Raw genomic sequence first — 22,781 nt, 5'->3', positions numbered from 1 at the left:
AGGCATTATTGAAGGCTACGTTGCAGAAAAAGCTGCATTAGAAGAGGCCTTAAACCTGAAAGAGGAATCTGAGCGTCGTCTTGTTGTGGAGCTGGAGAACATGAGGGAACGCTTCCAGGAGCTGACCCAGGAGCAGGCAATTCTTGGTGAGTAGAGGTACAGCATTCTTAGCTCACAACAAAGTTGTCTCCAGTCAGGGCACTTGGCCATGTCCTTCTGTCATGGATCAGCGTTTGGCTTGATGACCTAATGAGCAGCTCAGCCTGGTGCACAGGTGAGAGGGTCTGCCTGTAAAGGGACAAAGCTCTACAGACATGCAACAAGGTCATCAGGAGCTTTGTGGCACAGTAAAGATGAAATGCCTGAAGGTCAGCACTGTCTGTATTCCATACACATTTTTGATGGTCCAGAAGATGAAATGGATCACAATGCCCTATTCATCTTGTGCATGTGTCTGTGTTTTGATTTCTAGGAACACCTGTTGCTAATGTAGCACAAAAAGAAGGTTCAGGTTTGTAATGATAAGTGTGGATTTTTTTTCCTTGCTGTGTTGCTCTAATGCTGAGTGAATGAATTGATAACTTTTATTTGAACAATGAGGAATAGTACTTAATAATTAGGCCCAACACATTACTGGGCTTATAAGTATCTTGGCCATAAAAAGCTATGACTTCTGTGATGAAAAATTAGGACTATTCAATTTAATAATGAATATTTGAAGTGAAAAAGATGTTTTGCTGCCATCAGGCTTAAACTGCATTGTGCCATTGTCTTTGTTTTTGCCAACTTCATTTTTTTTGAGGGGATGGAGTGCATTGCAAGCTGGCCTCTAGTGATACAAAGTCAGCTGTCAAAATGAGTAAATTAAGTTAAAGAAGGGAGGGAAAAAGAAAAATATTTGAGGTGACATAAAACTGTGAGCTAAAAAAAGTACAGCAAGAACTGAAGGACATGTAAGGGAGATGAGAGAAATGTAACTGAAAGGATTGGTAGGTCAGAAAAAAAGGCAAGCAGAATGGTAGGGAAGGCTAGTAAAGAAAGGAAAGAGGAAACCAGAAATAAGCAGGAAGGATCCATTGAGTTATACACTAATTTTGGAAGTCAAGTGCTGTAGTCAAATTTGTAGATGCCAAATTGAAAGAGAAATTTTATTTTCCTCCTGAGCTAAAGTTTGCCTCCTTAACTCCTGAGTGGCTAACATTTAGATCTGATAAATTCATACTTGACATGATTATTTTGTGGTCTACTCAAAATCTAATTCTCCTATTGTTTTCTAGATTAATTTTATTTATACACATGTATATATTCACAGATTCTTGCATATTCACTGTCTCTTGTTTTTGGACTTTCTTTTCCCCAGAGAGTGTGAGCTGATTAAACCAAATCACTAAGGTGAATAAAAAGTTATGTAGGTAAATTCCTGTAAAGAGTCAAAAAGCTGCACTGAGCTTTCTTTACCCATTACTGTATCTTTATTCCTTCTGTCCATTCAGATCTTTCTCCAACACTATTTTTAATTTAACCTATTTTTGGTATCCACCTCACTGTCCTGAAATTTGCTGCTGCCCTCTGTAGAACCGAGTTGGTTATGGTGTATTTTGGGATTGACATTCTCCCAGGAGCTGCAGCCCAGCTCTTGCCAGCAGCTCCTTAGAACTTGAACAGTTACTTTTGCTGCAAGGGCCAAGTTCTGAAATCCATCCCCTTTCCCTCACCCCAGCCATCTCTAGTACTCTTCCTCAGGTTTGAAATTGTTTGTAGTATGTGGAAAACATGATAAATATAAGTCATATTGTTTGGAGCTGATTGACATGGGCTTATTCCTTGAAAAGCTGACGTCTCCTCCTGTTTTTCATGTGGAGTACTAATGTGAGTAGAATGGCCTTGCTAATTAAAACTCTTTTGGAATGGAGCTTGGCATTTGCTAATGATCTGGGGAGTGGGAAGGAGTGTGCCGGGGCCTCTCCTGAGGGGAATTGCATGATGTGCAGTAGCATTAATAAAATAGGTTTGTCTCTACAAAGAAACAAATCTGTGAGCTGATGATCTATTGGTGTGTTGCTTGAAATTCTATTTATACACTTGGGGAACATGTGCTTAAAAAAAAAAAAATTGTCAGAAAGATTGAGCCTAGAGGTTACCAAACTTTGACACCTGCTTTCTATGAAATACTGCTGATTCCAGGTAAAATCTCCTTATTTTTTTCAATTAATTTGCACTTCTGAGGAGGTGACTGTGTAGGTCAGTGTTACCTAATCAGTATTTTGTTCCTCATAAAGCACTAGTGTTCCTCTGGAAGCTAAAAAAGAAGCCATCAGCCAAGTTTCTTAGGATATAGGAGGTAAAATTCTTGTGCTTGTTTTCCCAAATACTAGTTCTTTTTTCTCAGGGTCAGTCTAAATCCATGACCTTCCTTTGGGTGCCTAGCACCTGACCTTGCCCTACTCTCTGCACCATGTATTAATAAATACACTGGAGTGCTATTTTATTCACATTATTCCCATCTCTTGCTTGGCAAAAGATAATCTGTCATGCAGCTGTGGCTGGGATTGGATGTCCTAATGGGATTCAGATATTGTTGGGTTTTTTGGGTTTTTTCTGTTGCATTACATGATACATATACTACATGATATGTATCATACAGCTCCAAGGGGACTGGGAGAGAAATTAGGGCAGAGTCTTCACTTCATGCATGCTGCCAGAGCTTGAGTCACATCCACAACCAAATGTACTTGTGATTATTTAAAAATAAAATAAAAACTAGGGAGTGTGGCACAGTGATTGCATTGGGGTTGTTACATAGGCTATAATTAGTGCTTGGAGTGAAATGTTACACTCCAATGTAGTTGGAGTGTAACTGTAATCCACAACAGGATTGCTGTGGAGCTCAAGAGCTCGTGTAGTCCGTGTTTTTGTCCCAAACTTTCCTTGTTTCTCTTTGCCTGGCTTTTTTTGATTTCCAGAGCCAATGAATTCACAGACCCTTCACATTGTTTTTCATTATCCTCACTGTGGTGACATTTTCCCCAACGTGTAGTGTAAATATTGTTGCATTATTCCAAGCCTGTCACACTTTTCTTTTTCTACATGAACATGGAAATTTTCATTATTTTTTGCTTAGTATCAATGGTCTAGAAATGTCATTAAATATCTGTGGATAATGAAGCCCTAGAAAAAATATTGTAGGTAGGCTGTGGTAGCAAAGATTTGTAAGAGCAGCTTGTAATTAGGTCAGAAATCACATGCATTGTATTGTTCATACTTCAAAAAGGGAATTGTCTGTTCTGGAAATTGGGCCGGATGATTTCTTAAGGTCCTTGTTGGGTTACAGACTTACCTTTAACCTGTGGCCAAAAACATTTAAGGTGAATAATGGAACATTTGAAAAGTAAAATCATGAGCTCTTGCAGGACCTTACTTTGATACAAAATAGACAGACTTCTTTTCATGCTCAGGTTACTAACTGTATTCACAATTAAAGTAGCTTTTCTCCGAGAGTGTTCACAGTAAAGTCTTCAGTTTTGGTCTCCTAAACAGTGTGAATCAGTTGGATGCACTGATTAAAATGCAGTTTGTAGCTGTAAATTAACTCTTAATAACTTAAATAATTTCAGCTATGTACACTTCCCTTTTTGGTATTTCTTTTCCTGCACAGGGGAAAATACGTGCCATCTTTTTTCCCAGGTATTTTCTTCCCTTTGTAACCTCAGAACTGGACTGATTTTCTGTAAGCATGGTTTTTCTCTGGGCTTTAATCCCCACTCAGATTCAGAGAAATACAGTAACATTGTTTTTTCACAGCAGCTGGCTTCAGGGGCAGGCTGGGTACCAGTGGCCACTGGAAAGATGGTCTGGGTGCTGACTCACCAGTGTAGATGGCAGCAGCAGTATCCAGAATGGCACAAGGCAGGAGTAATGGAGAAACTAGCCCAGCACTGGATATCGGATGGCTAAGGAGGATCTTGGCATGAGAGTTTAGAGGAGCTGAGAATTCTCTGCTGGATGGCTTGATTAAGGAGAGATTTGGGACAGAAGGGTGGCAAGGATTTAGGGTAAGGCAGTATAGGGTCTCTTACACCCCACCTCAAGAATAAATACTTTTCTTTGTTTTGATGCTGTCCAAAATACCCAAATTTAATCTCATCTGAAATATTTGACTTTCGTACTCTCCACTGACAGCTTTTATTATTTTTGTGTTCTTACTCAGGTCTACTCAAGGAAGTAGAATTTTTGTCAAAGGAGAAACTTGAGCTTCAGTGTCAGGCAGAAAAGGACCACTCCAACTTACGCTCTCAGATGAAGGTGTTGGAGGTGGAACTGGAAGAGCAGCTGCAAAGTAACCAAGACCTGGCTACAAAGTTACTGGAGATTACTGAATTAAAACAGCAAATTGAAGTTCTTGAAAAGCAGCTTAAAAACCAGCGGCAGTTCATGGATGTAAGTAAGAGACCACATTTCCATGGGTTTGGAGGTGATAAATTCTCATCCTGGTTTGACACATGGAAGGTGGTTCCCAAAATGGGCTGCTTTCAGTTTTGGTTGAAATTAAGACCTTGGTGTTCTAGTCTCATGGAAAAAAAAATTAAAATTTCAATTCAGTTTTTGTAGTATTGCAGGGTAATTTTTTGTTTTTATTAAATGATAATTGTAGTTTATATGCATGTTGAAGTCAGAAAGGTGCTTTCTCTTTATTTTTATTTCCCTGTCACTGTAGATAATGCTTTCAAGACTACTAGAAGGTAGTCCTGATTAATTATTAATAATTAGTTAATTATTTTTTAAGTTAACAGTTTCTTCACCACAAAAATAAACCCCAATTATTCTTGTACTCAAGATTGTAATGAAGTCTTCAAAAATATTTTGTTTCTCTCTGGCTGGGTTTACAGGAACAAGCCATAGAAAGGGAACATGAACGCGATGATTTTCAGCAGGAAATTCAGAAATTGGAAGAACAGTTAAAACTGTCAGCAAAATCACAGACTTCAGGACAGTCCAGAGAGCATAGGGTGAGTAAAATCAGACTTGGTGGCCAATGGAGTTTGTTTATTACAATTAAATACCAAAACTCTATGTTTTGGGGGATCTGGCTCTTGGGAGACTTTTTTTCCTCTGTTACCCAGAGAGCAGATTTTTCCCCACCTGGTTGAACTACATTTAGGCAATGAGGGTGCACTTACATTATTTATAGTATTTGTTATGGAGATGGTAATGTTATGTTTTATCTATATAATGTGTGTTATTTGTTATGGAGATAGAAAGAACTGTTGCATGTGCTTTACAGTCAAGTTTGAGTCTGGTTTAAAGGAACCTCTGGGCCTGGTTTAAATGAACCAAGGAGGACAACACTACAGACACTCTGCTCTAAAAAATGCCTCAGAGAAATGACTTCTGGGTTCTAAATGTGTTTATTTTTTCCACCTAAACAATTGTAATAGAGATGTCCTTTGTCTGCATGCCTCATCCTATTTAAGTTTATAAATGAGTCCTTGTTTACACAGTTTTGTTTGTTTGATGCTTGGCTTCAAAGATTAACTTTTGCTTTTTTTTTTCTTTTTGATTGTTTTTTTTTTCACATAAATGAACATTTTACAGAACTATGAATTGATTCTACAGGTATGGAAAACAGCATGAATGTCTCTTAACTTTTCTTTCCTTTTCCTTTCAATCCCTTCTAGATATGCTTTAGCCTTTTTTCCTCTTCTTGATATGTCAAGGCGTGACTTGGAGCTAAGAATACAGGTTTTAGGGTGGCAGAATTCTTGCAGGGAATGAACAACTGCTTTCAATTTAATTTCCTGTACATAAGTACTTAGCTCTCCTGGCTTATTGCTCAGAGGTGTTACAGGCAGTTATTCACTGAAAGAAGCCTTTTGGTGTAAAAGGAGAAGTTGAGGTTTGGAGCCTGAAACAAAGATACTGGAATGGTGATGATAAAACTGTGCCTTTTGTTTGTGGCCTTGCTCTTATCAAAACTTGTAAAGTAGTTAAATTTATTTCCATCTATGTGTGTATAGTAATGGAATTGTGTACCTCAGTGTTAGAGTTGCACATCCATATCTTCAATATGAATGAATTTCCAGGGAATGAATTTTCCGTGCTGAAAAAATGAATGCTGTAGCTTTGCAACCTCTCTCAGAAAGGATGAAAACTTATTTGGAGAAAAACACACAAGGATGGTAACTAAGCAAGTGACATTTGTGGGTAGGGTGAGGTATGCAGGCATTTTGTGCCAGGAAATGTCAGTATTTGTTCAGTTGTTTAATGCAGCTGTAACAGTAAATGCTTAATTCACTCCAAATCAGCTCAAGTGAACTCCTGATTTCTGCATGTAGCAGTTATAACAAGTTTCCCTCTCTGGTGTTTACTAGGTACAAGGTATGTGTAAGTGGGATTATTTTGTGGAAAGAGTGCTGACTGGTTCTTGGGAGCTGCACTGTGAGAGTGAAGGTTATGTGGAAGTGTTTTGTTAGCTACAGGATTGCAGCACCAGCTTTCAGCAACGTGGTGTTAAAAACATGCTTTTTATGTCTGAAGTGTCATAGTTTGGGGATTCTGATGCCAAAATCTTGTAGCATTAGAAAGATTAGACTTCTAGGAGATTTTTCTATACCCAAAAGCTTTACTGCAAGATCTGTGTTATGAGAAGAGAATAAGATACAGACACATTTGTGCCTGTAAGCAGTTTGAAAATGTAATGTTCATAACTTCTGGTTTTCTTAACCACTCTCCCTGTTTATTATTTGACTCATCTGTTTGCTCAAGCGTGTTTTCCTGCTTTAGTAATATCTGCACAATACTTTGAAGATGTAAAGATCTATGTAAATGCAAAGAATTTTTATTTCATAATGTTGAAGTGGGATTTACATCAATTCAGACACTTTCTGATGAACAAAACATTTATTTTGTAAAATCCCATCTTCCTTGCTCATGGGTATTGACCAAATTATTTATCCATTCCCACTGCTTTCGTGCCTGAGCTTGCTTTCACTATGCTAAATGACTTTATCACACCCTGAGATAGTCTGTCTGTCACACCAAAGCTCCTAGCCTTGCCTTCACCTTGATTACTGGGATCAATGAATGACTGTTTTCCTGCAGCTAAAATTCAAAATTTGTATCCTCTTAATATTTAAATGATTTTTGGAAAGCAAAGTACCTGTCCTGTGTTGGCTCCTGGGAGTCACTCTGATTGCATATTTATCCTTCAGTTCTTGGTATCTCCCTGTAAACTGGAATTCCTTGGAATATTGGAAGAGGGTTCTGAAGTTACAGAAATAAATCCAATGCTATTATTAACTACACATGTAATCTTGGTGGGTTTTTAATCTTATAGCCAATTAACTCTGTCACCAAAACCCTCCTTTGAGAGTATACCTTCATCTAGTACTTTGAGAGTACTACAGATGTTGAGGGAGTAATCAAACATGTGTCTAAGAGCTGCTGCATTTGGAAAACAAGATTTCAGAAAGCTAACTTCTTCTTACTTTCTGTGCATATTTAGTTTTATTTTCACCTGAGATTTTAGCACCGCTTTAATCCGTAGTAAAACCTCCTTCAATGTGAAATGACTCTTGCTTTCAACTGGCAGGAAATCTGTTCATATTGCCTGAATATCTGTATACTGTGATTTCTGTGTAGGTAGAATCTTTGCAAGCAGAAATAAAAGAGAAGATGGATGATTACAATAAATTGTTACTAGAAAAGGAGCGAAAACACCAAGAAATTGCAGCTCGTGATAAAGAGATAGAAAATCTGGTGGCACAGATCCAAGAGCTGAAGCTCAGTGGTGCTGAGGTCTCAAAGACTGTACACAGCTTGGAACAACAGCTGCAGAAAATGAAGAAAGTGGAAACTGAACTGAAGCAGGTAATTTTTCAATCCTTATTTAAATGGGGTTGGCATTACACGGCAGTGGCTTTATGGGGGTTGTTAGTAGTGTTTGCAACACTGTCTTGGCACCCAGTGGTGAGTTAAACTGGTGTATTAATGGCACATATCACAGCCACAGTTTTAAATAATCTCTGCTTCTACAAACTCTAAGTCCATTATAAAGACTTATATACTACTTGTAAGTAGTATGTACTTAGATATTGCTTATAAGACTTAAATAAGACTCAAAGTCCTACTACAAAGGCTGCTTTTAACAGTTGTCATGTTTGCTGCTTCAGAGCTGCTCTTGAGCTTGTCTGCAAGTTTCTAAGAAGGTGGTGTTACTGAATATCAAACACTGAGGGTTTTTAATAAGTACCTGTGTTATTAATCAACTTACCTTAATCTGTAGCCCTTCTTCCTCTGGGTCTGAAGCCAGATCTGTTTGCCAGAGTCCAAAACTTCTAGCACTTTGTTACTACTGCAGAGTTAATCACAGCCTAGAGTTAAGAATTACAATCCATTTAGCAAAAGTTACCATACATCTGAGTAACTTTTTCTACCATCTGAAACTAAATGTTCAGTGTCCTCTCAATCATTTTCCTTGCCTGAGTAGTGTTGAAAGCTTTGTGGAGATCTTGTTGCCTACAGTTGCATAAGAGGAGGTGCAAATGAAAGGATGAGAAGATGTGCATATAAACAAGGGAAAATCCAATTAAATGGAAGGGGGAGGTGATCACACTGGGGGCAGCCACTCCTTAAAGGAAGCTCAGAGTGGCAGTGGTGTCTCTGACTGGGAGATATGAGAATTGCCTGAGTAGAGCCTACTTGGTTGTGGTTTGAGTCAGAGAACTTTAAAGACCTTCCTGAGCTTAACTTTTTCTGTGGTTTTATCCAAACATAAAAAAGACATGCCCATTTACTTTGTCTGCCTTGGAGTGGATGGGGACTGTGGTGCTGCTTGCTGTTGGCAAGTTGCTCTTTTCTCTGGAATCTTGGCTTGCTGTTAAACAGGCTTTCTTTATCCTTGTGAATTCAGAATATTCTTTTGGTTGTGTAAATGTCCCCATCAATTGGTGGTTTGTAAATATCTTAAACAAGCCAAACTCAGACACTCTTGAGTTTGGTTTTTCTTTTTTTTTTTCCCCAGAAACTAATTCATCCAGTCTAAACTAAACAAGGTTGTACTATTCAATTTGCCATCTGAAAGCATTGTGATAATTGTCTTGAAGCAATTTTGTGCAGTAAATAAGTTCCAGTGGAGCTCTAAGAACAATTAAATGCCACAGCATTTTTCTGTAAAAGTACACTTGATGTGAATGGTAATTGCAGGGTTTTCTTCTCCCCCAAATTCCAACATATGAAAAATACATGTGATGGAGAAATACATACAGGTGATGGAGAAATAAGAAATAGGACTGGAAATAGAATGAATATAGAAGAGTTTGTGAGGAATACTGAGTAAAGTCACAGCTAACAGATTCATTTGCCCTCCTGATGAGCACAGAGCAGGTCTTTGTTCTGTCCTGCCCCCAATCCTCTCAGGGATTCAGGTTGCTGATGTGTAACATTGAAGCTCCTGGGTTGGGTTGGGAGGATCGCTCATCCTTTTGCTTGAGATCTAAAAAGTGGGGCTAATTTAGGGAGTCTGCTCTCCTGTGGATTTTGGGATTCATGGAAGAAGACACCATGTTAGACTGTGTGTGACTCACCACCCAGGCAGTTTTACAGTGAAGGAGCATTATATAAAGCCCTGATTTTTGCCTAGTGTGCCACTTGCTTTTGCTGGGTCACTGTAGCAGCCTTTAGGACATGGCAACTGGGGAATGCCAGGAGAAACTGAACTCATGTGTGCAGAGCTGTGCTGACACTGCACATTTACAGCTTTGCAAGTTTTTCCTTTGTCCAGGAAAGGCAGGGACACTGGAGCTAAGGCAGCCCACTTCTGCAGTAGTCTGGATTGCAAATTGCTGCTGAAGGGTTTTGGGCAGTGATCAGTGTGGTTTGGGTAATGTTTTTAGTTGATAAAAAAACAACAAAAAAAAAGGCTCTGCTCTTGCTTGGGGTTTGGTTTGGTTTTATGAGAGTTCTTTCTGGGTTGCCAGAGGGATGGTTCATATCGCAGGTTTCATGCAAGAGCAAGAAAAATTTCTGGTTTTCCCTTACCTTTTGGTACTGTGATACAGCATTAACTTGGCAAATTTTTTTTTTTAATTGCTACTCCTTTCAGTTTACAATCAGAAGATGCTAGCCATGTCCTCTGAGTCTTAGATCTCTTAAACTAGAGAAAAAATGGTGAAATTTATATATTTTTTTACAAATCATATAATGAGTCTAAAATAACCTATTAAAGATATGTGCATTAAACTATGGGCACAGTGTTAGACAGCAGAGGCAATTACTGCCTTAGGTTTCTTGTCAAGCTTTCCTTTACTGTATTAAGTACAGATGTGTATGCTTATTGCTTGGACAATTCCCAAGTGAATCCTTCCTCCTTGGACTGACCCAGCTCCTGAGAAGGACTGTGAGAGAAGGAAGATCAAAAACCAATTTTTTTTCAATAAAATAAGCTATAGTAGCTTGGCAGGTCGCAGATTGGACAAACTTAGTGCTGCTTTATCACATTCTGACTGAACTTGATGTATTTGTGAGTAGGTTTTGACCTACCCAGTACTCTTCATTTCTTAAACTGTGTCCCTCTGTCAAATTTGGTTTGGCATATATATGGTATCATAACAAATTTGGAAATGGCTAGAAGAACAAGATGTTATATTCTTGAACATACAAAGTGTTGTGTAACTGAGAAAGTGTAATTTATCACTGAATGCTAAATTTGCTGAAGTTGTTAAACTTGAATTACAAAAAGTAAAGGGGTAAAAACTTAAATGAGCTAAAAGCATTCGGTTATCTTGAATTCCTATTTCTTTATAGGCCACTGGGATTATGTACTTTTCTTCTTGTACTGGGTGTGTCAGGGTCAAGGAAGTGTTTCAGCAGGATTGTTCTGGTTAAGTAGGTTTGTATATTGACAGTAATTAATTCTAACATGAAAAAAATCATTTTTCAGGATAAAGAGGCACTGCAACAGCAGCAGTACAATAACCTGATCCAGATCTCTGCCCTGCAGTCTAAACTGGATGAAGCGAGGCACCGAGTGCCAGTGGATGGCAGCTCGGCCCCAGAGCTGAAGGAGCAGCTACAGGCAGAGCAGGAAGCACTTCAGGCCAAGGAGAGAGAGGTGAGAGCTTTGGGAGAGTTCTACAGACTTTGAGTTGCTTTGGCCTCAAGGAACCTTCCTTTTTCTTGCTTTGTTCTGTGCTCCTCTCCCTGCTGGAAGCTGTCTTGTGATGATTCACGTAACTTTGAGACTGATCACTATCAGTTGTAAACTGATTTTCCTTTCCTTCCAAAGTTGAAGTAGGTAGATGAGTTTTTGTTTGAGAGCGAGAGATAATTATTATATAATTCTTTATAAATGTATATATCATTTTATTTTAGATAATTATTATATATTATTACACCATAATGGTGTAATTTAACCTGTTTTGAGATAATGTTTGTGGTGAATTTTTGTGTCAAGCTAAGAAGAAACACAGAGAAGTTGCTCACAATATCTGGAACTCTTATTGGATTTACAGTATAAATGCATACACAACCCTACTGTATACTTATATTATTATAATATCTGTGATATAGTCCAGTTAAGGATGTATAAAGAAGAAAAACAGGAGTGATCCTCCAGTCAATTGTACACCATTCTTTCAAGAGCAGTACAAGCTAATAAAAATTAATTTCTTAAAGATGGAATTTCCATTTCTTTTATGAAGTCTGATTTCAACAATCATAATTCCCAAAGCCACTACAGCTTGCTACCCATTAAGGCAAGAGATGATAAAAACAGTGGATGGCAACATCACACCGCAGAGAAAAGTGTGGTTGTTGAATCATCTCTTTGTTGTCTGTGTTATTGGGATTGGCACTGCAAGGCACATTTCTGGTTTCTGGGAGGACAAGGATGGTGTTTATATTGAGTGCTTCTCATTGTTGCACATCAACTGCTAATTTGTCTCATGATCTCTCACAATACAGATTAATGGATCTTTTGTGAGCAGGTAGATTTATTTTTTTTTAAAGAAAACAAACCCACCTTTGCAGTACTTTGATTTTGCAGATGAGGAGTTGGAATACAAGCTTCTCACTCTTTTTATATTTTATATATATTTTATATATATTTTATATATATTTTATATATATATAAAAAAATATATTTTATATATATATATATTTATATTTTTATTTATTTATTTATGTTTTATTAGTGCAAGTTGATTAGAGTTTAAATCACTGAATTTGCTGAAGTTACTTCTTGTCATTAAATAATACAATGGATGAAGTTTTATTTTAGAGGACTTACTTGAAACAGCTGTGCATTTTTTTTTCTTTTAGATTGCAAGCTTGCTAGACCAAGTAGAACAATATAAAGATAACTTGAGCAAGAAAGATGAGGAGATATTGCAGCTGAACTTGCAGTTAGAGATACAAAAAAATTTTACTACGTCAAACATCATCCAGCTTCAGGCAGAGAATGCACACTTGCAGGTAGGTTCCTCTAGCTTTAGTGCACTGCCTAGAATGTCAGAGACCTGCTTTCTTGAGTGCTGAGGTCTTCATCTCATGATATTGTAGACAGATACTTGGGTTGTTTCTCTTGCCATCAGAATGTTGCATTACCCTTACAAGACTAATGCTGGATATCATAGAACCAAAGCCTCCCAGTATCCTAGATTCATGCTTGTAGCATTATCTTCTACAGTGATTTGATTTAAATCAAGGGCTGAGGTTATTTTCTGGGTTGGGGCAGTCTAACAGTGGTGTGAACCTGAAGAAGCTGTAGTTGCATTCCCGAGCTCTTCACCATTATAATAAATAAGAGAATATTTAAATAAAGCCCACATTTCTGCTCTGCTGTTAGGTTGAGAGAGAAAGTCAGTCCTTTCTATTGAGATTTTTGTTTTCTCTGGTCAGGAGGATCTAACAAAACTTCATGTGAAGCGAAGCCAGGACGTGGGTATTAGTGATTATTCAGCTTTGTCATTCCCACAAGCACTGCTTGAAGAAAAGAATCAAGAAATTGATCACTTGAATGAGCAGATGAAGAGACTTCAGCATGAGCTGCAAAATGCTCTGGAGAATAAAGTAAGAGTGCTTACTATATGTTCATTGCTTGATTTTTGGGGGAAGCAAGGCATGCAGATTCTTATTGTAAATGAAATCTGTTTGATAATTTTCTTAGGAATGTAGAGATTATTTTGAGAAGTTACCAGCTGAAATGTGTGGTTCTTTCTGCTGTTAAATGTGTGATTTAATGCCTGTGTGATTCAGAAGAGAAATATAAACTCTGTGTGCAATAATAATTGCCTACATACAGTAATATTCAGTCCTTTTGCTTAGGTTGCAGAAGACCAAAAACCTGAAATTGAAGAACTCAGATCGCTGGTCGAGCACCTTCGCCTTGACCAGGAGAGGCTGCGTAAGGACAAGGATGAAGAGGTGGAGCAACTCCATGGAGTCATTGAAAAGCTTCAAAAAGAGCTGGCACAATTTGGACCAGTATGTCATGAAGATAGTGACAACCCAGTTTATTTCTATGAAGTTGCATTGGAAAAGTCAGTGGAAAACCTTCAGAATGAGTTGAAAAAGGGACTGGTAGATTGTCAAGGTGATGCTGATCCAAACAGAAGAAACACATCCGTACACTCCAAAGTGAGAGAACTTCAGGAGAAACTGGAGCTTGTCTCAGCTTCTAAAGAAGCTCTGCAGCAGCAACTGGAAAAAAAGGAATTGCAACTCAAAACAGAAGTGGAAATTTTGGAGAAAAAATGCCAAGAGTTGCGAGAGTCATCAGAGCAGTCTGTTGCAGAGCTCACCTCCCTGAGAATCCAGCACCAGGCACTTCAGGAAGAATACAGGGTTTCCCAAAATCTTTTGTCTCAGAGAGAGGCTGAGACAAAGATGACTATATCTCGAATTCAAGAACTTGAAGATAAGGTGAGAGAAAGGGAAGCAAATATTCTAGAGAAAGAGATGCAAATTAAGACAATGGCAGATCAAAGAGAAGCTGACACAACTGAGCTGCAGTACTTAACAGAAAAAGCAGCAGAGTTGCAAACAGAGTTGGAAAAGAGAGGTGCAAGTCAGGCACAGGATGTTTACAATCTTCAATTAGAAGTTTCTAGACTTGATTTCCAGGTGCAAGCACTGAATCAGAAAGAAGTAGCTTACCTGAGAGAAATCAAGGAACTGCAGGGGAGCACTGCAAAACTGAAAGGTGAAATCAAGGCCCATATGAAAGAGCTCAAAGCCCTGCGATTGGAAAGAGCTGAAATTCTTTCACAGTTGGAGTCTTGCAAGCTGGAGGAGCAAGTAGGTCATGAAGAGACTCAATTTCTCAAGCCATTCTGCCAGAGTAAAAGAAAAGATGGAGCCCTTAAAAATGGAATGCATGAATTAGAAGCAAATATTGACCAGTCATTTGGAGTATTGGCTTCCCCTACTGCTAAACTGGTACATTATTTGATTTTTAATAGTATTATTTGTTTTGGTGAGATTTTTTTTGAATAATATATTTCTAGATTAATAAATTAAATACATTTTCCCCATTTTACTCTATTTTGCCTGCAGGAGTAGTTAGTAGGTGTTATCCCTTCTTTCTTTCCACCTGTGAGTTCTTTCCAGCTTAATTTTTTTCCTCCTGATCTATTGAGGATGGAGAATGAGAGGATGGGCATCTGCAAGCCAAGCAATGAGCCCACCATGAACTACCAAGACTGCTTGCCATTCTTCATGGCTCTATTGGAGAACTACTTGAAAACACTTCATCCTGTCTCCTTTTCTTTTCAGAAATGCTTATTTACTGTGACTCTTTCTTGTCATTATTCTGAATCTTCTCTAGAACCATTTGCTCCGAGTAACCTAATCTTCTTAAATTCTTATTAAATCACTCAATTTTAGAAAGCAGTAGGACCCAGGTGACCCTTTTTTTCAGAGAGCTGTAGAAATCTGTCATACACCAAGTTACTGTCTTTAAAGGCTGGCTTACAGAGGTAATAAGTGCCAGTTAAGAGGGTTTATATGAAGAGTTGGAGTATACAGGAAAGGAAAAACATTCTGTGCCAGGCTTACGTGGATTTTCAGGGCCCTGCTTGGCAGTATGTTACAGTAATCATCCAATGTAGATGACTTATTTAAAGAAATTATAGGATAATTGCTATGTATAATGACATGTTTATTTTTAAAGCAGAAATGAAGAGTGTAGCTATGCAAAACATGTGATCATTCCCAGTGTTTGTATTTTTATTTGCCTGGAAGTTCAAGGTTGGAGCAGTGCCATCTGGGTGACACTGTACATTCAGGGCCTGCCCCAGGAATCTCTCAGGAAAAGGAAGTAGCTGGGAAAAGTGTTAAATGGCCCATGCAGATTGATGTACTTCAGACCATGGGATCTGTCTGTACAAGGCAGCAGGCTTCCAGTCCAGTGGCTACTGGGCCATGTTTTTTATACAAGCAGGGATGGTCAGATCCCTGTTTAAAAAACCAGAATTAATTGAGTATTCAATGAAGAGAAAATTGGTAACATTTTGAAGGATATCAGGGAATGCTGGCATGCTGGGGGCAGTTAAATTATTTAAAAAAACACTTTTCAAGTAGAAACTCAGACTCTGAAAGGTTTAAATTGATGTTTGTGTCAGTACATGTATTTCCATGTTCAAGTGGAAGTTTTTAAGTAGGCTGAGGAGGGATAATTATCAGAATTGGAGAATATGTTGAATCAAAGTAAATAAATTACCATGTCTTCAAGCATTCATTACAATAGACTTTTTTTTCTATGGATCTAGCTCATCCAGGTATTAGAAAAAGTATAATGCAGCATTCTTAAAGGAGCAAAGAACTCCTCCTACATTTATGCTTGGGTTCCAAAGTGGAAACAATGTGAAAATTAGGAAATGTATTCAAATGAAAGCTGGAGGAGCAGCAAAATTATTAAAGTCCTGGCAGCTAGCACTGGGCTTAAAACAGATGATGAAGAGGGGTGATTAACACAAAAGGATTAAGCTGATGGTCTAAAATGTGAGGGATAACAATTATTCACTGTATCTGACAAACTAACAGGTATGAAGGATGAAATGAAATTTCCATGTTGACAGGTTTAAAATAAACTAAAATATCTTGTCAAATAGTGTGTTATTTAGACTCAGTCACAGAATCAGAGGTTAAGAGTAATTTTACCTTAAAATTACTTAGATAAAGCAATTGAAGGAAAAAAAATCAATCAATTCTACAAGGTCTTTAAGTGCATATTTCTCAGTTTGTAAAATCATACTCAAATTCAATTAATTAATGTGTGTTATTTCATTATAGGAAAAAGATGAAGCTATGTTTGACTTGACAATTCACAATAAAAATCCAAAAACACAGATGAAGCAATCACAAGAAAATATCTTTTGCCAGGATTTGGACATGATCCACAGCTCTGAAGGAGATCAAGATTTGAAAAAGCATTGCCAGCAAATGTTGGAAATTCATCAAACTCCTGATTCACCAAAACACAATGTGAGCATAGACAAAGAGACTCCAAAAGATTACCAGAATTTAATTGCAAGTATGTCTTCATGGGGCTCACCTGAGATCATGAGAAAGCAAGATATAAGCATGGAGCTTCAACCAGTGCTTCACCTGACACCCTTCTCAGAAGCTGAAAACACAGATTTTCAAATTGTGCACACAAGGTCATCCCTGGAAGGAGAGAATTCCATATCACTGGGATATTCTAACCTGGATGAAAATGGCAGTGGGAATGCAGCAGTGGGAGTAGATAGAAAATCTCCAGCTTTCTCTGAAAGTACCTATTCTGTGGATGATGATGAAGATATGGAGAAGAAGCTTCTGGTAAGTGATATTTCATGTCTGATTTAATTCTTTTTTAAAAAAGACTGCTCAGCCTGTCCCCCTAGGATCATTGAGGGGCCAGAGGCTCCAAGTAGTAGAAACCTACACACTGCTGGGAGTAGGTCCAATGAAGTTCTGGACATACAATTATTAGTTCCTCTCTTACTGTGATAAAAACTGATAAATTCGTGATACTTAATGTGTCAATAATTGAGCTAAACCTGTAAAACCTTTGCTACCACACTACTCAGTGTACTCTAACAGCTCCCCACTTCTTCAACAATCTGTTGTTGAGTGTTAGAAGAGACTCTTTCAAAACTGGATAATAGAGGCTTTTCTTTTTCATGGCAATATTTTATATATTGTGTACATATATTTATATATATTGTCTGTATTCTGTAATTTCACAGGAAGATAAAGTCTATACTTAAGAAAGTTTCTCTTTGACTGTATGTTGTTGTGACTTGCTTTGATGGGTAATTAAATATAAATACATGGTATCTTAAGACTATTAAAAGAGGAAAAAATGGAGATGGAGTGGCTTCCAGAGTGCACCAATGTTGCATTAATCATGCTATTTGCCATCTCTAACACTTGGATCAAGTAGGCATTTGCTAAAATCTGCACTAGTGGAAAAAGTTGCCATAAATGCTGAAACCAACAGCTACATGCAGAAAACCATAGTAATATGAAAAAATTCTTCTCAAGCAGATGAGAGAAGCTGATAATCTGACTTTAACCCCTTCTGATTTACAAGATGATGAAAGATCCAGAGCATCTGCCATGACCGATGGATGTGGCAGCAGTAAGTTGAACTCTGTAGATTCCTTTTACCTCTTGTTAACTTCAATATTAAAACATGTTTCTCCTTTCTCCCATTTTCTTTTACTGTGGGTCTTTTATTGGAAAGCTATGCCTTAGGCAGGTGGTTCTTTGTTAAGAACATACATATATATGTATATTGTGCCTGCTTTTACCTTTTCATCTACATACAGGACAGAGGCAGGGGATTTAAGTCCTGGCTTAAGTACTTAACTACTTCTCTGGTTCTAAAGGCAACTTAAATGATCTTTAACTTGTTTAAGTTAATTGAGATCTCAACCAACCACCTCAATCTGACCCTGCATTCATACAAAGAGAAGAAATCATGGTTATTCTGCAAGTGGTTGTTCTACTTTCAAGTTCTTTCCATATTTATAAAACTTTGTGGGGATGGTTGTCTCTTCCTTCAGATACCAGCTCAAATTTGGCAGCTAATCTAAAGCAGGAGCTACAAACATCAGATCACCTAGATGCCAATGTCATGGCTTACCTGCGATACCGGGGGATAATTCCAGATATTATGGAATCAATGAAAGAGAAGGAAATACTTTCACCACAGATGAAGGTAATGTATGATTAATATGAGCATACCAGCAAATTAAAACTGGATGGCAAAAATGAAATGGTAATGTAAAATAGCTGCTACATTTATACTGAAAAATGTTCTGTAATGGCTTAAATTGCAAGTTGATGACGGTTCTTGTCCTTGCATCTCTTGTGACAACATTACTGACATTTCCTTGTACTTCCTAGAATTGAACTAGTTTTGCTAGGGCAGCACTGATGCTGTTTCAGAATGTGGGGTACAAGGACTGCTTATTCTACTTTATGGGTTTGCTTTGGAGGCTTCACAGAAAGTTGTTTCAGAAGCAACCACAGCTGGCTGACATCATGCTCCTCTGCCTGTTCTTGTCATCTTGATGTGATGGAGAGCTGTGGAAACACAATGTGTGTGCAGGGATAGGTCAGAGCCAGTTCAAGCAACATGAGGAATATACAGAAGACTGAGCAGTGAGTGCTCACTCTAGTCAGTAATTAAAGTTGAAGAAAGTATATGCCTAGAACTCTTTGGTTTGCTGAGCAAGCTCTCAGCCATTTCAAAAATTCCAGCTACAGAAAGGGAGAAATTCTCATCTGTGAGAGAATACAGTAGGTTACAGTGAGTTCTCAAGTAATAAGAAACTAGAAGAAATACCCTTCCTAGGAAGTGAATCCTGCCTCTTAATATGCTTAGCAGGTCCCTTCAGCTGGCCCAGCACAATAGAGGAAGGTAAGCCTGAATTCAAACTCACTCAAGCTAACTGGCACAGGTAACTCACAAGATGGAGACTGGGCCTTTATCACTGCTCATGTCAGAAGGAAGATCCTTCCCCCATCCATCTGCCCTTAATAAGAGACATGCTGCTCTAGGGCTGGAGAAGGAAGAACACATGGAATAACTGATGTGATCCAGGAAAAGCCAAACACGCAAAGCTGATGAAACCATCTGCTGGCATTAGAACCAGTGCTACCAGAAAAGTACATCAGGTGTTAGTAATTGGAGATTCCTTACTGAGAGGCACTGGAGCACCCTCCTGCCATCCAGGTACTTTCTCTAGAGAAGTTTGTTGCTTACCAGCAGCTTGTATTTGTGGTGTCATTGAGGTTGCCAAGCTGAGTGAGCCCTACAGATTATCACTTGTATAGGGTCTAGCAGCACTTTGACAGGACAGTCCAAAGGTTTGGGAGCATGGGTGAAAGTCTCTATCCCCTCCAGTCAGAGGAAGGGGACCAGGATGGAATCCCTGACTGTGCAGCTGGTGCAGTACTCAAGGTTTCCATTTTTTATTATCATGGATTTACCTTTGAGAAGCCAGAAATGTTGGGAGCTCATGGAATTCACCCAAGCAAGTGAGACAAGAGTGTCTCCACCAATAAGATGGCTAAACCTATAAGGAAAGCTTTAAATTAGATGAGGAGGGACTGGAGGAATGAAGTCCCTTCTATTGTAAGAAAAAGATCAGATTCAACACCACCAGAGGAACCTGAACAGAGGTAAGTCCATGGGACCCAAAGACCTGAATCCCAGGGTCTTGAGGAGATTTTGCAGTTGCAATTGCCAAGCCACTCTCCATCGTTTTTGAAAAGTCACAGCAGTCAGACGAAGTCCCCAGTGACTGGAGAAAAGGGAATCATAGCAGTCTTTCTTAAAAAGCTTAATGACGAGCACCCTGGAAGCTACTGATCTTTAGCCTCACCTCTCTGCCCAGTTAGATCATGAAATGGATTGGACAGAAGTACAAAATTTCTTGTGATGAGACACTGGCACAGAGAGGTGGTGGATCTCTAGGAGACCATCCCAGAATCCATTGAAAATGAGATTGGATGGGGCTTTATGCAACCTGAAATAATAGAAGATGCTCCCTTATGCCTGTCACAGCAGAGTTGGACTAGATATGGTCTGGAAAGGTCCCTTCCAACTGAAAACCATTCTGTGATTCTGTGTCTAAAAAAGTCTGTGTCAGAGATTTCATGGAAGAGGTGAATTTTATTTTACCTTAAGAAACAGTGGGTTTTTTTTTTTTTAGTTTCATTTGTGAAGCATCAATCTAGACTTTACTGGCTGTAAGATCTGAGGGCATGTTCCAGTACTGAATGTTTGTTTGAACACTTTACTGTGCTTTTGATCTTAATGTTTACTAAAGGTTTTCATTGATTATTGAAGTAATCAGTATTTTGATTCCAGAGACAGAAAAACAACTTAAGTTTGTTCAAAAGTAATTTTAAAAATGTGCAAGGAAAGAATATAAAGAGTTAAATAAAAGTACTCTGTGTTGTTTTTAAAGTGCATAGCAATGAGGAACAGCTCCACATGGAGGCTGGGATATTTCTGATGAGATGTGTGTAAGAAAAGGATTCAACTCTCCAGTGACCTTCCCTGAAAAGAGGCCAGGAAACATCTGTGCATGATGTAATAGTTTGTGAACAGGGAATTTATTTAAAATACATTATTTGGCCTGGCAATGTCATAGGAAACAATTTCCACTGTGTAAATTATTAAACTGGTTATTTTGGGAGTTGATATTTGTACATAATTTGCTAAATTAAGCCAAGGTTGTCTAAATACCTAATTCAGTTTTCTGGCATCACTGAGGTTTGGTAACCTAGCTTCAGACTTGATAGAATTTAATTCATTGCCAGGAAAGTTAGCTAAATAGTTCAGAAACAAAGGTGAAGTACAGCCCTTTGGCATAAATAGTAATTTATGCTTAATTGCATCTTAGTGTGTTGATACAGACACCTTACTTTTGTTGTCCAGTACTATCTCATCCTACTCTTACACTGCCAGGATGCTGATGCCTGTTTCCTAATATTATCTCTTTTTTTTTTTTTTTTTCTTCTCAGGCTGTGCTGAAGATGGTGTATGAGGAGAGCCGCAAAATATTGGCTTTGTCAGAGCATCCCTTTGCTTTTAGGGAGCTGAAGAATGTCCCTCAGCCCCATGTGGCAATGGAGGGCTGGCAGAAGGAGGGATTATCCCTGCTGGATGCTATCCAGTCACTGAAGGATTACCTCAGCAAGGAGGCAGATAGAGGAGACAAGGTATGGCTATAAAATAGCCTTTAAAGCAAGGGAACCAGGTTGTGTGTATATATATATATATATAAAAATGTGTGTAATATATATAATATGTTATGAGGCTTGTGTGTGTGTATATATATGTTTAAGGAGAAGGGACAGTACTCTTTAAACACTTCTAAAAGTGCTTAAATTAACAGATACACTCGTATGGTATGAAAGATGCTGGGTTACAGGTTGAGAGAAATGCTATTTTAAAAAAGATATATTTTAACAGGAAACATCAGGTGTTGCTGCTGACTGGAGAGGAGAACTTCTGCAAGCAGTACAGAGTGTGTTTGAGAAGGAGAGAAATATGTTGCAAATTGACTTGAAATCTTACTTCTCCAATCCTGCATCTGGTGACACAAGTTCATTTGGGGAAAAGTTGGAGTATATAATGAAACAGCAAGTATGAAAAGCTTCTAAAGTGTGCTGCTCATAAATCACTTCTTTATTATTTTTTTTTCCATTTTTATTTCTTCTGTTGCTAAATCTTGTGTATTATTATATTATTATCTTGTATGTCTTGTATAATGCAGATGGCATGGGACCAGTAGCTTTTAAAGTTTATGTTGTGGTAGCATTTTTCTTGAACTTTGTTCATAGTGTTACAAAGCCTATTGATTATTTTAGCTGGCATCAAGAAAGACTGTGATATTCAAAAAGAAATATTTGGTTGAATTCTTTCCCTCCTTCCCATTTGACTAGAACTTCACAGACCTCTCTTGCAAAGAGTAGATATTGAACTAACTGTGAATCTGGGGGCTTTTTGCCAATAATACTTAGTTTCTATGTTGTAGTAATTGTTATGTATAAACTTGACAAGGCAAGTGAAGTGGGTTTTTTTCTTTTTTACATAATGTTATCATTTTGCATTAATGTGAAGCATGGACTTAGTCATTTGAGGGCTTCAGTACAAAACTTGTACTGCAAGAGTTTGCTTAGTATTTATCCTTCAGAAGATATGGAAATAGCCTTGTAGTTTGAATAGGCCTTGGTTTGTTTCAGGAGGAGCAGAGGCAGATGGTTGTGCAGCACCTCTTCTCCTCAGACCGGAATAGCCTGCTCTCAGAAATCCAGGACCTCCAAGCTCAGCTCCGCATGACACATCTCCAGAACCAGGAGAAGCTCCAGCAGCTACAGGAAACCCTTACCAAGGCTGAAGATCGTGGCAACAAACAGGAACACCAGCTCCGGAGGAAAGGTAATTCTTACTCTTTGTCAGCTCTTTCTGTCTTCTACATCAGTTCCTTTTTGCCTCAAAGGTAAAAGGCAAAAAAAAGGTGTCTTGCAATGCTGTACAATTCCTCAGTTTTATTGGGTGCACTCAGGTTGCCTATGGTGTTAGCAGTTCTTTCTAATGTCAGTAGTTAAGACAAATCTATGAGAAGCACCGAGAAGCTGTGAAATAACCCAAAGCAATGGACCTGAAATAGTGTATACATGGAGAAAACCCAGCAAGGACAGTAAAACCCCTGTTTGTTTGCAGAGGATTGTTTATCTATATGTTTGCTAGTATAGAATCACAGAATCATTTAGGCTGG

At 38.3% G+C, this 22,781-nt stretch overlaps 1 protein-coding gene and 1 long non-coding RNA gene across 2 annotated transcripts in view; one reads left to right on the top strand and one right to left on the bottom strand.

The window, feature by feature from the left end:
• The window catches only part of PCNT (pericentrin), a 71,935-nt gene that overhangs the window by 36,099 nt on the left and 13,055 nt on the right, over positions 1 to 22,781 (top strand). Inside the window, exons 28-42 of the mRNA XM_053947913.1 lie at positions 3 to 146; positions 4,208 to 4,437; positions 4,887 to 5,006; positions 5,593 to 5,613; positions 7,639 to 7,866; positions 10,937 to 11,107; positions 12,316 to 12,468; positions 12,895 to 13,065; positions 13,321 to 14,433; positions 16,288 to 16,815; positions 17,527 to 17,620; positions 18,048 to 18,202; positions 21,022 to 21,219; positions 21,473 to 21,646; positions 22,246 to 22,441. Of these exons, the coding sequence (XP_053803888.1) occupies positions 3 to 146; positions 4,208 to 4,437; positions 4,887 to 5,006; positions 5,593 to 5,613; positions 7,639 to 7,866; positions 10,937 to 11,107; positions 12,316 to 12,468; positions 12,895 to 13,065; positions 13,321 to 14,433; positions 16,288 to 16,815; positions 17,527 to 17,620; positions 18,048 to 18,202; positions 21,022 to 21,219; positions 21,473 to 21,646; positions 22,246 to 22,441 (3,696 nt within the window). The remainder of the gene's footprint in view (positions 1 to 2; positions 147 to 4,207; positions 4,438 to 4,886; positions 5,007 to 5,592; positions 5,614 to 7,638; positions 7,867 to 10,936; positions 11,108 to 12,315; positions 12,469 to 12,894; positions 13,066 to 13,320; positions 14,434 to 16,287; positions 16,816 to 17,526; positions 17,621 to 18,047; positions 18,203 to 21,021; positions 21,220 to 21,472; positions 21,647 to 22,245; positions 22,442 to 22,781) is intronic.
• Positions 8,285 to 22,781, bottom strand: part of LOC128790818 (uncharacterized) — a 30,051-nt gene continuing 15,554 nt past the window's right edge. The window contains exon 4 of the long non-coding RNA XR_008431874.1: positions 8,285 to 8,369. This is a non-coding gene — a long non-coding RNA (uncharacterized LOC128790818). The remainder of the gene's footprint in view (positions 8,370 to 22,781) is intronic.

The sequence above is a fragment of the Vidua chalybeata genome, chromosome 7, assembly GCF_026979565.1.
Source record: "Vidua chalybeata isolate OUT-0048 chromosome 7, bVidCha1 merged haplotype, whole genome shotgun sequence".
Classification (NCBI taxonomy): domain Eukaryota; kingdom Metazoa; phylum Chordata; class Aves; order Passeriformes; family Viduidae; genus Vidua; species Vidua chalybeata.
Note: the sequence above shows the minus strand (reverse complement) of the source record. Positions and strands in the feature narration are given on the sequence as shown.